We start from the raw sequence: 14,071 nt of genomic DNA, 5'->3' as shown, positions 1-14,071 counted from the left end.
ACCTGAAATACATCTGAAATAGAATATTATCATTTTTTAATGACTACTAATACAATTTCATGTCAAGATAGATTGGGAAGTAGAAAAAAAGTTTAGAGAGGTTTTTTTTTCTTTTTTCTTTTTCTTTTTTTTTTTTTACACAGAGGCACTCTATCGCATTCTTTGCCTGATTTCATGATACCTTTTACCATACAAATTTGGGAAAGTAACCCCAAATTAATGTGACCTGAAAGAAATTCAATTTTGAGAACCTATTCTACTGCCAAAGATAATTGGAAATATCCTGTAGTGCTAAAAATCAGTGTTTAAGAATTATGGCATTGATTATTTACAAAGGACATAGCAGTTAGAATTCAGATTTGATTTTGTACCTGAAAACCATTAGTTGAGCTCATACAGCGTTGAGTGTCAGCCTTTACCTCCAATGACAACATGAATACGAAAGTGAAACAAATACATCTAAATTGGATAAAACATCTTTTTCCCTTTTCTTTCACCTCACCCATTGTCTCCATTAGCAAGTCCTGCTAGCTCCACGCTTCGAAATTTCCTAGGATTTTGAAAGCCCCATTACTTATTCCCTGGACTAATATAACTGCCTCAATGCACTTGCTTACTCCCACTCCCACAGCTTGACTCATCTTTTCAATACATAAAGCATAAATACACATATTATATCACCTTTCTGGTCAAAACCTGCCAACGACACTCAGACACACTTACACAGAATTAAATTTCTAACCATATCTACAGATCCTATTTATTTGCCCTTTGCCTACCTATCTGACCCCATTTCCTGCTGATCTTCCAAGTCATTCTGTAACCACCACGTTGGTCTCTTTGTCCTTTTCGAATGTTCCACATTCATTCCTGCATCAGAGCCAACTTCTCACTGTTGTGTCTGCTTGGAAGACTCCTCCCTCAGCACTCTGCATGCCTGGCTCCTTCACATCATCTAGGTCTCTGCTCACTGCCACTTATGGGTCCTTCTCTGACTACTTCTCTCCCCATCCAGGTCACTACCAATTCTCTGACCTTCGTTTGTTTTGCTTCATATCATTTGTCTTTACTTGAAAGTCTAGTCTTTGATGTTATTCATTATCATGAACTATTAGCTAATAAAAACTAAAATATATGTGGGAAATATTTCTTCCTGTTCATTGCTGTATTCTGGGAACCTGGCCTGGCATATAGCAGGTGCTCAGTAGATGATTTTTGACTAATCAGACACATCTTGGTGTCTGTATTTTGGAAGACCAGTCTTAGTTTGTTTTTGGAATGTGGGTAAAATGATGTGGCAGACCTTGCTTGGGGATTTTAGGCAGATATTTTTAGTTTAAGAATTATTTCACATCTGTTTTCCTTGGTAGAATCTGAATTGTCCTCAGGTTGTTTATTCCAAGAACAACAATTTTAGCTTTTATACAAACAGATGGTATAAAATTTTAAATAAAATTTTAATAATCTAATTTAGCAGAGTCCCCCTGGCTTTAGCAGCTGGTATCAACTTATCAAAGGATTAAGGAATATTGAGGAATCTTCCAGATTTTGGCTACCAGTAAAGGACATTTTATGAATATGTTCTCACTTTATTTATAGTTTCAGCTTTCTGTTCATTTATTAACCAACTTTCATATATTAGCATAGGTGTTCTATGAGGTGAAAAAATACTAAGCATTTGTGTTTTTGAACATCAAAGGAAATTTACATAAATGATAATCATGAAATTAAAGTGTTCTTAACAATTGATCTGATGTTTTATTTTTTTAAATGATGTAGGATTTACTCTGTGTCAAGTTTAACCATGTCCGTATTAGGAATTTTTACTTCAGCTACTTTAAGCAATAATTAGCATAAAAACTTTGAATAGGCAAAAAAATAAATAAATAAATCCCCTTGGGATATATTTAAAAATGTAAGTTTTTCATCATGTGCAGTTAACATTACCTGAAAAAGTAATAGTTGTAAAAATATTGACTTGACACTTCTTCATGCTCAGAAATTGCTAAGACTTGGCTAATAAATTCTTGTTTCGCCATGAATTCAATACAATAGAATGATTATTTGCATTTTAAAATGTCATGACAACAATCTGACATTAAAATATTAAAAAACTTTTCCAGTGTACCTCCATTCCTTAGAAGATTTTAAAGATTTTATCTTTTCTCTATCTAGGGCTATTCCTTCCTGGAATCATTCATTCCTTCAGTTATCCAACATTAACTGAGTCATTTTCTATAGGATACCAGAAAATACATAAATGCATAAAATCATCTTTGACTCTTTTAACAAATGTACTGATGTTCTTTTAATCAAAATTCATTAGAAAAATATTGAAGGGCAGTGGAATTTAAGAACTAGCAAAATCAGATAGAGATGTTAACAGTTTAAAGAGCCCTCGAAAGCAACTTAAAACTTGGTAATCTTTAGCTTATCTTCAGAATTTCCCACATGGGTTCTAGTCTATAGGCTCATGATATAAACAAATAACAATTATTTATTCTATACGAATTATGTACCAGGTACTGTGTTTATGCTTGGCTTGCATTGTCTCATTGAAAGCTTTCAATATCACAGTGCCGTAGTTGTCATTAACCTAATTTGAAAGAGGAGAAAACTGTGGCTTAGAAGGTAAGCAACTTGGACAAGGTCATACGACTGGTTGTTATATCTCACCATTTTAAGATGTAGTTTTTTTCACATTTTAACACGTCTGAAATTGAGATTTGTCTTACAATTGATGCCATCTTAGGATAACTAGTGCCAGGGAGCAGTTGTGACACATTTGTTATTGCTTCTGTCCATGTGAGCATCTAAAGCACCAGCAACAAAATGTACAGGATGATGCCAGTATCTTTCAGCTCCAAGGAGCCAAACGGTAGTTGGGTGAGGGAGTGCGCGAGGTGGTAAGTCAGATGTGTTTGGCAACGTTCTCGAAGCAGGTAGTGAGTACGAGGGTAGGCTAGCTTCACACAGGTGCATGCTGGCTTACGTAACTAGCACCAACAGCTTTCCTTCTTTACAGATTCATTTAAGACATGACGTAGTACTAACAGTCTAACGACACAGAGGACATTATCCTAGAGAAAAAAACATGGACACTGACAATGCTGAGTTGAAAAGTGATTAAGAAATTTGAACCCAGAATTGAAGATCGTTTAGAAAAACTTTAACCAGTTTCTTCTATTTATACGTTCCCCCCCTCCTTTTTTTTTTGGCTGTACAAGAATGATATGTATCGATAATAAAAATCTGCATCTAATTAAGTCTGAAAGTCCTCTTTCAGTAAGAATGAAACACAGACTAGATGATAAGAAAGTATTGCATACGGGCTGAATGGGGAGTATTTTTTCTTTCTTACTGGCACACGAAATACTGGTTCATTTGACACGTAACCGATGGCATCAGTGGGATGTGGAGAATTGCTGAGCTGGAATTACATCCTGAAACTTCTCAGACTGTCGCGTCCAGCTCCTAACTAGCATGGTTTCCTACCTCGTTAAGTGGACACAGTACTGTACATAGACAACAGTTTTGGACTTCTTTGGGTGTACAATTCTGTAGTGTGGACCCCAGGCCAAATATCCTGTGAGAAACACTGAAACATGAAAAGAATTCTTGCTTTTCAATACCTTTCTTCTCCTCGGCCCCTGCATCTGATTTGAGGGTGTGGCTACTACTGTGGAGGGAATCTTTGGAGTCTTCATTTTCATCCAGGACCCCAGCAAAGCTGATCTTCCTCTCATATCTGTGCCGGTCCAACTCAGGATCCAAACGAAGTCTGCAGCTCTCCAGGTCCTGCAATGTCAGCGAGAAGGAGTACGTGAATGCTGGCATTTCCTCAGCACTGCATTGGTCTTGTGGCAAACCTCCCTCCATTTTGAATTGCACCCAACTGAATTTGCACAGAGCCAAATTCCTCTTTCTCTAATGCCAATTTCAGATTGTGGCCATTAAAGATGTTTCTTGAATGAAACAAAATCTTCCCTAACTCATAGTTTTCCCCTTTTTCTTACGTTTTATCTTTGAAAAGCGCACACCTTGTTTCAAATCTAGAATTATCTTCCTCACCTTTTAACTCTTTGTTCACAATTTAAACTGCATCTTTGGCATTTATCTGTTTAATTATTAAACGATCATGCATTGAATATGACTGAGAGACAGAATAGGAACTTAGAAATCAGACTTGGAGGCAGAATAATGCCGCCCTCCCAAAGAGGTCCATGCTCTCATCCTAGGAATAGGTAAATATGTTACCTTACATTGCAATAGGGACTGTGTGCATGTGGATTTAGTTTAAAGACCCAGAGATGGGAAATTATGCTGGATTAGCTAAGTGGGCTCAGCCTAATCACACAAATCCTTAAAAGCAGAAAGCTTTTCTGCTTTGAAGATGGAAAAAAGGACCATGAGCCAAGGAATGTGGGTTGCCCAAGAAGACGGAAAAAAGGCAAGGCAACAGAGTCTTCTCTAGTGTCCCAGAAAGGAGTACAGCTTTCTTGACACCTTGACTCTAGCCCAGTGAAACTCTTGTCAGACTCCTGATTTCTAGAATTGTAAGATACTATGTTTTTGCTGTTTTAAACAGCTAAATTTCTGCAGAAATAGAAAATGAATAAAGAGGTGATGTTGGAGTTTTGTAGTGAGGATTTAAAGGTAGCTTAGCAAACAAGTGGAGAAAGGCAGTTCAGACTTAAGAAGTTCCATATGTGAGGTCCAGAGGCTCAAAATACGATCAGGCATTGGAGGAATTTCTCACTCCCTTCCAGAAATACAAGAGGGTTTCCGTGATTGTCTGCTTATGAACAGCGTGAGCCCATACCCTAATGTAAGCCTTGGGAGGGAAAGTTGGAATTTCGTCGATGAAACTGAAAACTGACCTATTCTGTAAATGCAGATTTGTCCAATCAGAAGATCATATTTAACTGTTAATCTGTAAAACACTTTTGGAGGACGTGATAAAGGAAAAATATATAAAATGCTAATTTTATTTCTATAGAGCATTTTTTTCTAAATATGACATAAGTCCTCAGATTCATATAGATATGGAAAACAAAAATATTTTTTAAAAGCCCATTTTGCACCAAGATTGAAATTTTATGCTTTTAATTGTTATTAATAAATGAAACTTTTTTAAAAGAAAGATTTATTTATTGGATAGAGAGAGAGAGAGAACACGAGCAGGAAGGGCAGAGGGAGAGGGAGAAAGAATCCCAAGCAGGTTCTGCACTTAGTGCAGTGATGAGGGGCTCCATCTTACAACCCTAAGATCATGACCTGAGCCCAAACCAGGAGTCTGACACTTAACCAATGGTGCCACCCGGGCACCCCTAATAAATGAAACTTTAGGCTCTACATGATGTTTCTTCTTTTCCTTTTAATTAAGAACAGAAGTCATACTTTGGTACCTAGAAAATTAGATCACATCTCAAAAAATAAAGGAACTACATGGAATGTATTTAGCACTTCAAAAAGTATTCTAGGAATACAACTGTTTCCCTGAAATTAATCCCTTTTAGAAAAAAATAGAAAACCTAATATACTTTGTACTTTGTTAGCCAAACTTAGTCACAGAAATTTCTTACTTGGGATAAAAAGTAACATAACAACTCTGATTCTCAAAAGTCGTTATCTCTTCCAATGTCTTCTTTTATCCATTTGTCAAAATCCCAGCTCTCTTTCAAAGCTATATTCAAATGTGACCTCTTCCAGAAAGATTCTTCAGGTTTTTCCAGCCCCTTCTTTGGCCAAACATGGCCCTTCTGCCTCCTTCTCAGGGTTGCTCTTATATCTCACACCAGGAAATAATTTTTTATGTGTTGGTTCTCCTGTTTCAGTATATTTATCTATGTATCACCCGCACTCCTCTAACTATCACACCACCTTTTGTTCATAGTCTTACTCCCAATAAATATTCATCAGTTAGTCTTGGTATATGTAAATTTTGTTTTGCTTCTGATTTTTTAACTTTAGGAACATTTGGAATCCAGCAGTATATTTTTTTATAACCTGATTTGTTAAATTCCATCAGCATATTTGGTACAGCCCCTAGCACAATCTTGCACCAAAGCATCCAATATGTTGCTCTCTCTAATGAATGAATGTAGACAACAGACTTCCTTACAGTTTTTTTTTTCTTTATTATTGTGGACTCATCTATCCATTGGATGGGAATTACTTGTTTTAATTTATGTTGTTTGGCCATTGGTTATTGGTTTCACTAATTCAGTTGGTAAACATGTGAATAGACCAGCAGTTTTACAAACAAAATTATCTCTCTTATTTCTTTATTGTTTTCAAGTTTGGAAGTTAATATTTAGAAAAAGATTTGATTATTATGTTATTTTAGATTATAAATCTTGTAAAAATGCTTTTTCTTTTTTTAAGACATTATTTATTAGTATAGTTTATGAAAACATTGAATAAATATGTTACCAGAAGCTCTTTAAAAAAAAAAAAAAAAAAAAGCACATTATTTAAGTTGCATCTAGGGATCTGGGAAAAAAATTGTTAAGTTGATAAAAATATTTTTTTTTTCAACTTTTAAAACCTTTTGATGTCATTTTGCCTTTTCTTTTACCTCCATCCCCCAACCAATCCAGTGAGTGGCCTCCTGGGATTTCCTAACCCTATCCAAGAAACAACCGTGGTTAAATTAATTAACTTTTTTTTTTTTTAAAGATTGTATTTATTTATTTGACAGAGAGAAACACAGCGAGAGAGGGAACACAAGCAGGGGGAGTGGGAGAGGGAGAAGCAGGCTTCCCGCTGAGCAGGGAGCCCAGTGCTGGGCTCGATCCCAGGACTCTGGGATCATGACCTGAGCCAAAGGCAGACGCTTAACCAACTGAGCCACCCAGGCACTTGAAACTAATTCACTTTTAAATTATTGTACTTTCGGTTCTTTTGCTTTCTCTTCCACGTTTTGGATATAACTAGGACTTTTTCAAACAGAAATTTCACCTGAAAATCTCATCCATTTTGGAAAGGGCCTTAAGGCAATTTCTGTTGAAAAGACTTTTTCTCTCATAGAAAGTTTATGTTCCTGATTTTCTTCCATCCTCAAGCCACAGATTCTAGAATGTCTGTAGCTTCTAATATGATTGCTTTACTACCTTATACTTTTATTATTTTGTACATTAGGTAGTTATTATTTTTACTTATTAAAAATGTTACTGAGCTAAAAAAAAATTTGTTTTCAAGATCTATAGATAACCTTGCAGGAAGTGTTTTGTTAAAACCATAATAGTTCATATTGATGGTATTTATGCTTAAACTGTTAGACTCACTGTTTAGTATAATTTCTTAAAGAACAATTGCAGCATTTACAGTTTCTGTGTTGGTAAAACAGTTTTATTAAACTCACTGTTTGTTTATAGTAGGTTGGAATATAATTTAAGGTATGTGTGTATATGTTTTTTTTTTCCCCATTAAGCAAAGTTAGATTAAAAATGAGAAAAAGCTTCCCATTTATTTTATAAAGGTCATATCCCAACATAATGCATACCTACACTGGACAATAAAAATCCCAGTGTAATGAATGAAGGATCTCTAAGGCCTTGTTAAAGGTGATGCTGTTGTGAACACTTTCCTTCTCCTTGACTGAATGACTGAAGGCTCTGTTTTAGCTTAATTTCTTGCTGTTTTCCACTAGACTGCGAGTTGGTTCTATAGCAATTTTTAAAAGTTTTGATTGTTTTTTTTAAATGAAATTTACTGTAATAATAAAGGATAATTAAACTCTAGCTTTATGGAATTGAAAAGGAGAACAAAACTTTAAGACTTTTATTTTTTTTAAGTCACAATGGATCAGAACGGTGATCAAATAAAAATCTGAAAAAATGAAAAGTAGATGTGCCACCATGCTTTTATGAAGGCTTCAGTATAATTAGAATGTTGACAAAATAGCCCTAATAGAGGTCTTACAGATCAGATATTTCATCCCACTTGATTTTAAACACACATGTTGGCCTTGATTTGATTGTATAGAGTAGTCTCAATAAAAAAGTAAAGGTGACATTCAGAAAATTAAAGGTCCAGATTAATAGGAAAATGGAGTAAGAGCAGTAGGAGGAACTTCCCTTTCTGACAGCAAATAATGTAGTTTCACAGTCCAAATACCAGTATGTTTCTCTTGAAAACATACATTTTACCCACAAATGTTTCCAACTTGAAAATATCCATTTTACGTTTTAGAGAGTGAGAGAACAGGTCTTCCAGACGTTGGAAAACCAGAGGTAGAGGCAGTGCTCAGGGATAATGCACCGATTCTTCTGTTTCCCCGCAGGGATTGGGGTATGACCTTGTTCATGCCCAGTCTGGTTAAAAAAGCAGGAGAGCTGGTGGACTGTAAAATTGGCGAAAATAGAGGCGCATAGATTGCGTAACAATTTTTCTGGTAGAGTAGTCTAAGTCCTGTGTAAATGGAAAATAAAAAGAATTTGGTTTCTCAGCTCTGGCTGGATGGTGCCTGTAATGAAAGAACCACTGGAAACTTGGTGCCTATTAGAGGACTATGGGCCAAGGAAAATCAGCTCTGAAGTGTGCCCATCCCACACACTCTGTGAAGACGCCTGGTCCTTGCAGAGCGTTGGTATACTCTGCTAAACAAATCAGGCCTTGATGGTGCAGGAGTATGCGTGCGTGGTCGTGTGCATGCGTGCGTGGTCTTCTTCTGCCTATTTGCATCCATACGAAGTACGGCAGGAATAAAAATATATGTTTAGAGATGTTTACATGCTAAGTTCTTAAGCAAGTCTTTTTGCCCATAACTTAAATGAGAGAATTCATTGGAAGCACATTTCTATATGGATTTATGAGCTGTTAAATTTTTATGACAAAAAAATTCTGTCAGTAATTTCTAAAATATGCTGCTGGTAAAACTCCTCATAGTTTGCAGAGTAAAGGAACCTAAGGGCTTATGAGAGAAGATTCACAAGGAAGTAAGCATTGCTAAGAGAGTCACTCAAAATAGAGACCAAAGGATACTGAGGAAGTAGGGCCTATGTATGTCTCCTGTTTCACTTCTCAGAACACCATGAAGTTTTTACTTTTGTCAATTGCCACTTGTCGACTGCAATTCCACCGCCTTCTGGAACACATCCTTCTACTTTGGATTAAAATAGAGATCATGTAACACCTGTTAGCTAAATAGCCAATCCTGTATTAGATAGTTTAAACTCTGCCAGCACCAGTCATAATTCTTTTCAAACAAGTTATATAATCTTATGGTTTTCACCTTTACAAGCCTGCTCACAATTCCAATTTGGAGCACACTTTTCATTTCCATGGACTCTGTGTCTTCCAGATGGCAATCCCTAAGATCTCTTCTTGGTCAAAAGGCTCTTAGACATTCCTAGCATGACTGACAGTGATCGATCCAATGTTTTACCCAGTGGTGCTATCTTCAGTAATTTCAAGGTCAGCTTCAGAGTTATTATTGTTTGTAATAGAAAAAAGAGATTTTATATATGAAGATCCCTTGGTTGAATTTTTTAAGTTATGATACATTTGGCCATTGGGCATTTGAGGAAACTGTGGATACTCAAAACCTAGCCACATGTCTGGCCTTTCTGAGTAGCCAGATTATTAACACCCATGCTTTACTTACCACCAGAGGCTCAGTGCGTGGTCTGGGCAGGCAAGAAAAGGTTTCTCGCAGGAAGGTAGTGATCTCCAGGAGAAGTTGACACGCTGCCATCTTCAAGGCAAAGGGGCAGCCACATTTAGAGGGGTTCACAGTACCTACAGAATGAAAGAGTTCCTTCATAAAGAAACAAACCAATAAAAAATACAGAGAGGCACGGTTTGATGGACAAAGCTACACATGTCCAAAATGAAATTGTATATGAGAATGTTACCTATTCATGTTCAATTGACCTATTCCCTTTAGCGTAATCTGTGCATTACTTGTACCCCTCTCTTCCTCCATTTTGTAACTCAATAGTGAGTTCCTTAGTATTAAAATATCAGTCAGTAAGGACTAAATTATTTTCCTTAAGGCTCATAGAGTAAAAAAACACAGCCCACTAAGCTAGAAAGCCTTTTAACAAAAACAGAAATGGAAAGCAGTCTTGCAAGATTTCACACTGCTAATTTAATCAGATTTAGACTATGTACAGGGCGGTGAACTAGTTTTGGCACTACAAAAATCTTGCCAGCTCATTTTATGAGAGATATCTATCTTGAGGGCAGTGATGTTGCTTCCACTAGCCCAGAAGTGTTTCTGCAACATAAACAAGGCATACTTGATCACTTCTTTCATACACTTTATACAAGTTAGCCTATCATATTAAAGCATAGTTACACTAGAAGTAGGCAAATACTCTCCTTTGCTCTGAAGAATACCAGCCTTTGAATGAGTAAAATGCTGCCTCCATCATAGACCCAGATTTTGCTCTAAAGTCAGATAATGACATATAATGGTCAAGGTGACACCAGAGACTTTTAAAATTCTTAGGATTAGTTCTCAGATATATGTCATCACTAATCCTGCCGAAAATTTATCAGTGTTCAGAAAAGAAGACCAAAGCAATGTTGAGTTCTGCCTCTCATAAGAGAAAGAAAATACTTATCTATTTTGAATCAAGGCATCAAGCAATCACAATATCATTACATATCAACATTCCTAAACATATTTCCAAAATATTTCCTGTGTATTAGGCTTTCTTAATTGAATAGGATATATATATACATATATATGTATATATATATCATGGCTTATACTGAGAGTGGGTGGAAATTATGTTCTTTCTGAAGATATCTGATTATCACTTCCTCATGAAAACCATTATTTTTTCTCCAGAGATAATATGTGGATAGGGACATTGCCTCTTATTAAGAACTGAAGAGACAAACTCCTCTAGAATTTCTAGACTGATACTTTCTTGAGGCATAATTATATTTTAAATGCAAGATGAGTTATGTACTGACAAGAAAGTGGAAATAAGCCAGACATTCCAATCTTATATTCAATGGAGACTACATAACTCTAGAAATTGTCTGGATGTGCAATAGTTTTTAAATAATAATCTAACACTAAATATTCAGTATAAACTTGTGGATCTGTCCTGAGGTTATCATCCAGATTCTTCTTGTTAATCCTGTAAACACTGAACTTGGTCTTAGTCCAGGCACTCTGTAACTATCATCTGAAATATTCTGTCAAAATGAACAAGAATTGAGTCCTACATGCTCTCATCAAAAAGCCTAAGTACCAGGCATAACATACGGTAAAAGATACTTATGTGGTCTCATGGAGATTAAAGTTCATTTTGGCCTGTGAGGATGCATCCATCTAATGTTGCTTTAGCTCCTCTCTGTTCTGAAGGACCCCTAGGAGATCCAGGGCAGTTGGGGATGGCTTCTGATAGGCCTTCACTAGGTTCTTTGTTTGCTGGATAGTCCTCAAGTGGTCCTAAGGGTTAGACCCAATTCCGTTCTCCATTCTACAATTCAGAAGCATTCTAGGATAGTCTAGACTCTTGTGAACTTGAGGGAATCTTTGGAGGCCAATGTTCACTGGTAGGCTGAAAGACTGATGTCAGAATTTGGTGTTTTGTCAACAGCTAAGTCAAGAAAATTGGCTCCGATGTGATAAAAGCTGAGAAAGGGTAAAAAGATGAAAAAAGATTGCAAAAAAAAATCCTTGGTATAAAAGTGGAAAAAAAAGGCAATAAGTTTTCTTTGATTGTTATTTAATTATGCACACTGTTACACCCTAGTCATCCTTTTACATTTCATGGCTAGAAAGATGAAGTAGGCTTGGCATCACTTAACTAAGAACAGTCTTTAACATAATCAGGGAATTTGAATTTCAAATCACTAGGGAAAGTCAAGAGGAAGAGGCGTCACTGTCTTCATCAGATAATGTTACTAATTCCATTACCATTTAGGAATTGTATGGCCCATAAAAGGCAGTGATACACATACACAACAAGCTTGTATGGTGTAGAACACATGTGTGCACAAAATGGTGTTTAAGAGGAATGTACAGGAATCTCTTTGTCTCTACTCTTCTATGGTGGAACTCGCTTCTAATTTTAACAAATAAGTACAGTATAGCAGACATTCACAGTCTAACCATCTCAATTATTTAATATTTCATATTCATGTTAAATACATGTTAGTAATTATTCTAAGGAATCCACTACTTTAATGATCTGGGAAGCATTTCATGTTCAATTCTATTCGGTCTATTTTTTTTTAATCTCCAAGAGCAACAACAAAATGTAAAACCTGATTAAACCTCTACTGGGTCAGTAATTTACTGCTATATTTTCTCAGAAAAGCCTAAAACTAATTTTTGTATAATAGTAAGAGTCATAGACTACAAGGCAACGGATGCTCCATATTGCCTGCAACTCCTTGTCTCTGTCTATAGTCTTCTCTTTCTGGTTCTCACCCTCTCTTTGTGTGGCTTTATGCACATGCGTTACATCCATGCACAGGGAATAGGGGAAAAGGTGCAGTGGGGAGACATGAGAAGGTGGTAAGAATGTGAAAGAGGAAAGAGAAATATTAAGTGCTCCTAAAGCAGAGATTCTTACAAGCAGGGGTTCTTGTAGTAAAGGGAGTCTCCTTACTGTCATCTAAAAAGTCTTCTTCCTCATCCTCCTTTCTCAGTCTCCTCTTGGTCTCCTCATCATAAATGAGACCCAGCAGGTTGGCGGGGCTCTCACTTTCCCCGTGGCACAGCTCATTCAATCGGACTCCAATCGCCTACCATGGGGAGAAAAAGAGCGAAACAGCACAAAGTATGTCAGACTGTAAAATAGGCTCTCACATTATAGAGGTCACAAGCAACTGTTAATGGGAAGGTATGTATAAACTACTAGGGCACATGAAACCAAGAGACTGATACCGAAACGTAGAGCAGAAGCCTCCTCTATGCGCCATGGTGGTGTTGCCACCACGTTTCCCTATGTGGAAACCCAGAGGTGGATGGCATTGACACTATCTCCAAGGTCATTTGAAGACGTGTAGGAACCGAAACAATACCTATGTGTTCTCATACAAATTTTTTTCTGAAAATATTTCCACTTACTTGAAGGTCATTTATTTTATAGGTCTCCTATAAGGGAGTATGCAGTTGTTTTTAATGGAGGATTTTGTTGTAGTAAAAAAAAACCAAGAATTCACAGTTCCTGCAAGTGCTTCTGATTATGCTATTTTATGAGAATGTCACTGCCATGCTAATGAGTTGGAGGTTGGCATGAATTCTAGTACAGCAGTTTTATTTATATCTGCCATTATGTACACAATTAATGGCTTTTTTATAGACTTTGTCCCTCACTCCATGATACCCTATGAACTAGTAAGAAATACTAACTATTTTTTTGGTAGAGTATCCAACATCAACATAGAACTAATACCTGCTGTCTGTTCTGAATCATCATGCACTATTGTCTGATTTACCAAAAGGAATTTTCCATAAAGATACAAAATATGCCACCTCTTTCTAATTCTTTTTATTTTCCAATTATATACTGTGTGCAAGACAAGAAGAGACACGTGCTTAGGAAGGAGAGTCAAAAGCTAAAATGAGCACTGAACTTGGGGTTTGACAGCTTGGTTTCTCTGTGCATTCCAGCTAATTTTATTCTTCCTTCCTGTATTACTTCTTTCAAATATTTAGAGAAGTTGCTGGATTCTGGGCATGCATGAAATTAGACTTTCTACTGGAAACTGACAAGGATATATCTTCAAATAAAAACACAAATTGTTTGAATGTCTTGGCTATCTGGAAGCAAAAAGGTCTCCTTAAACTCTGGAATTAAGAGACAAGTAACAAAAACTCTATCAATGAGAAAGAAAGCAGTGTAAAAAAGGTATCACAACTTCCTAAAAGTTCAGTCACTACCTTGAGAAGTTTTAAACAAATGAAACAAAACATAAAAACAAAAACTACTACCTCAATAAAAAGCCTTGTCCTGATGCTACTATTTTGGAGATCTTCTCTAAAGAAGGAGACATGCAATTATGAGTCTGGAGTGGAGCCAACAAACTTAATAGTGAGATTCAAAGGGGAAAAAAAAATCTGCATCGATCATTCCAGGATGTTGACACTAAG

General features: G+C 36.4%; 1 protein-coding gene across 12 annotated transcripts in view; it reads right to left on the bottom strand.

The window, feature by feature from the left end:
- The window catches only part of UNC80 (unc-80 subunit of NALCN channel complex), a 230,500-nt gene that overhangs the window by 104,108 nt on the left and 112,321 nt on the right, over positions 1-14,071 (bottom strand). For 7 of the 12 annotated variants that reach the window (XM_036098772.2, XM_036098778.2, XM_036098773.2 and 4 more), the window contains exons 24-26: positions 12,549-12,720; positions 9,611-9,744; positions 3,633-3,798 (exon numbers count right to left, since the gene is read on the bottom strand). In XM_036098772.2, the coding sequence (XP_035954665.1) occupies positions 3,633-3,798; positions 9,611-9,744; positions 12,549-12,720 (472 nt within the window). The remainder of the gene's footprint in view (positions 1-3,632; positions 3,799-9,610; positions 9,745-12,548; positions 12,721-14,071) is intronic. The other 5 variants (XM_036098776.2, XM_036098782.2, XM_036098779.2 and 2 more) reach the window with 1 other exon arrangement.

This window comes from Halichoerus grypus, chromosome 4, assembly GCF_964656455.1.
Source record: "Halichoerus grypus chromosome 4, mHalGry1.hap1.1, whole genome shotgun sequence".
NCBI classification, from domain to species: domain Eukaryota; kingdom Metazoa; phylum Chordata; class Mammalia; order Carnivora; family Phocidae; genus Halichoerus; species Halichoerus grypus.
The sequence above is the reverse complement of the archived record's forward strand: the minus strand, read 5'-3'. Positions and strand labels throughout refer to the sequence as shown.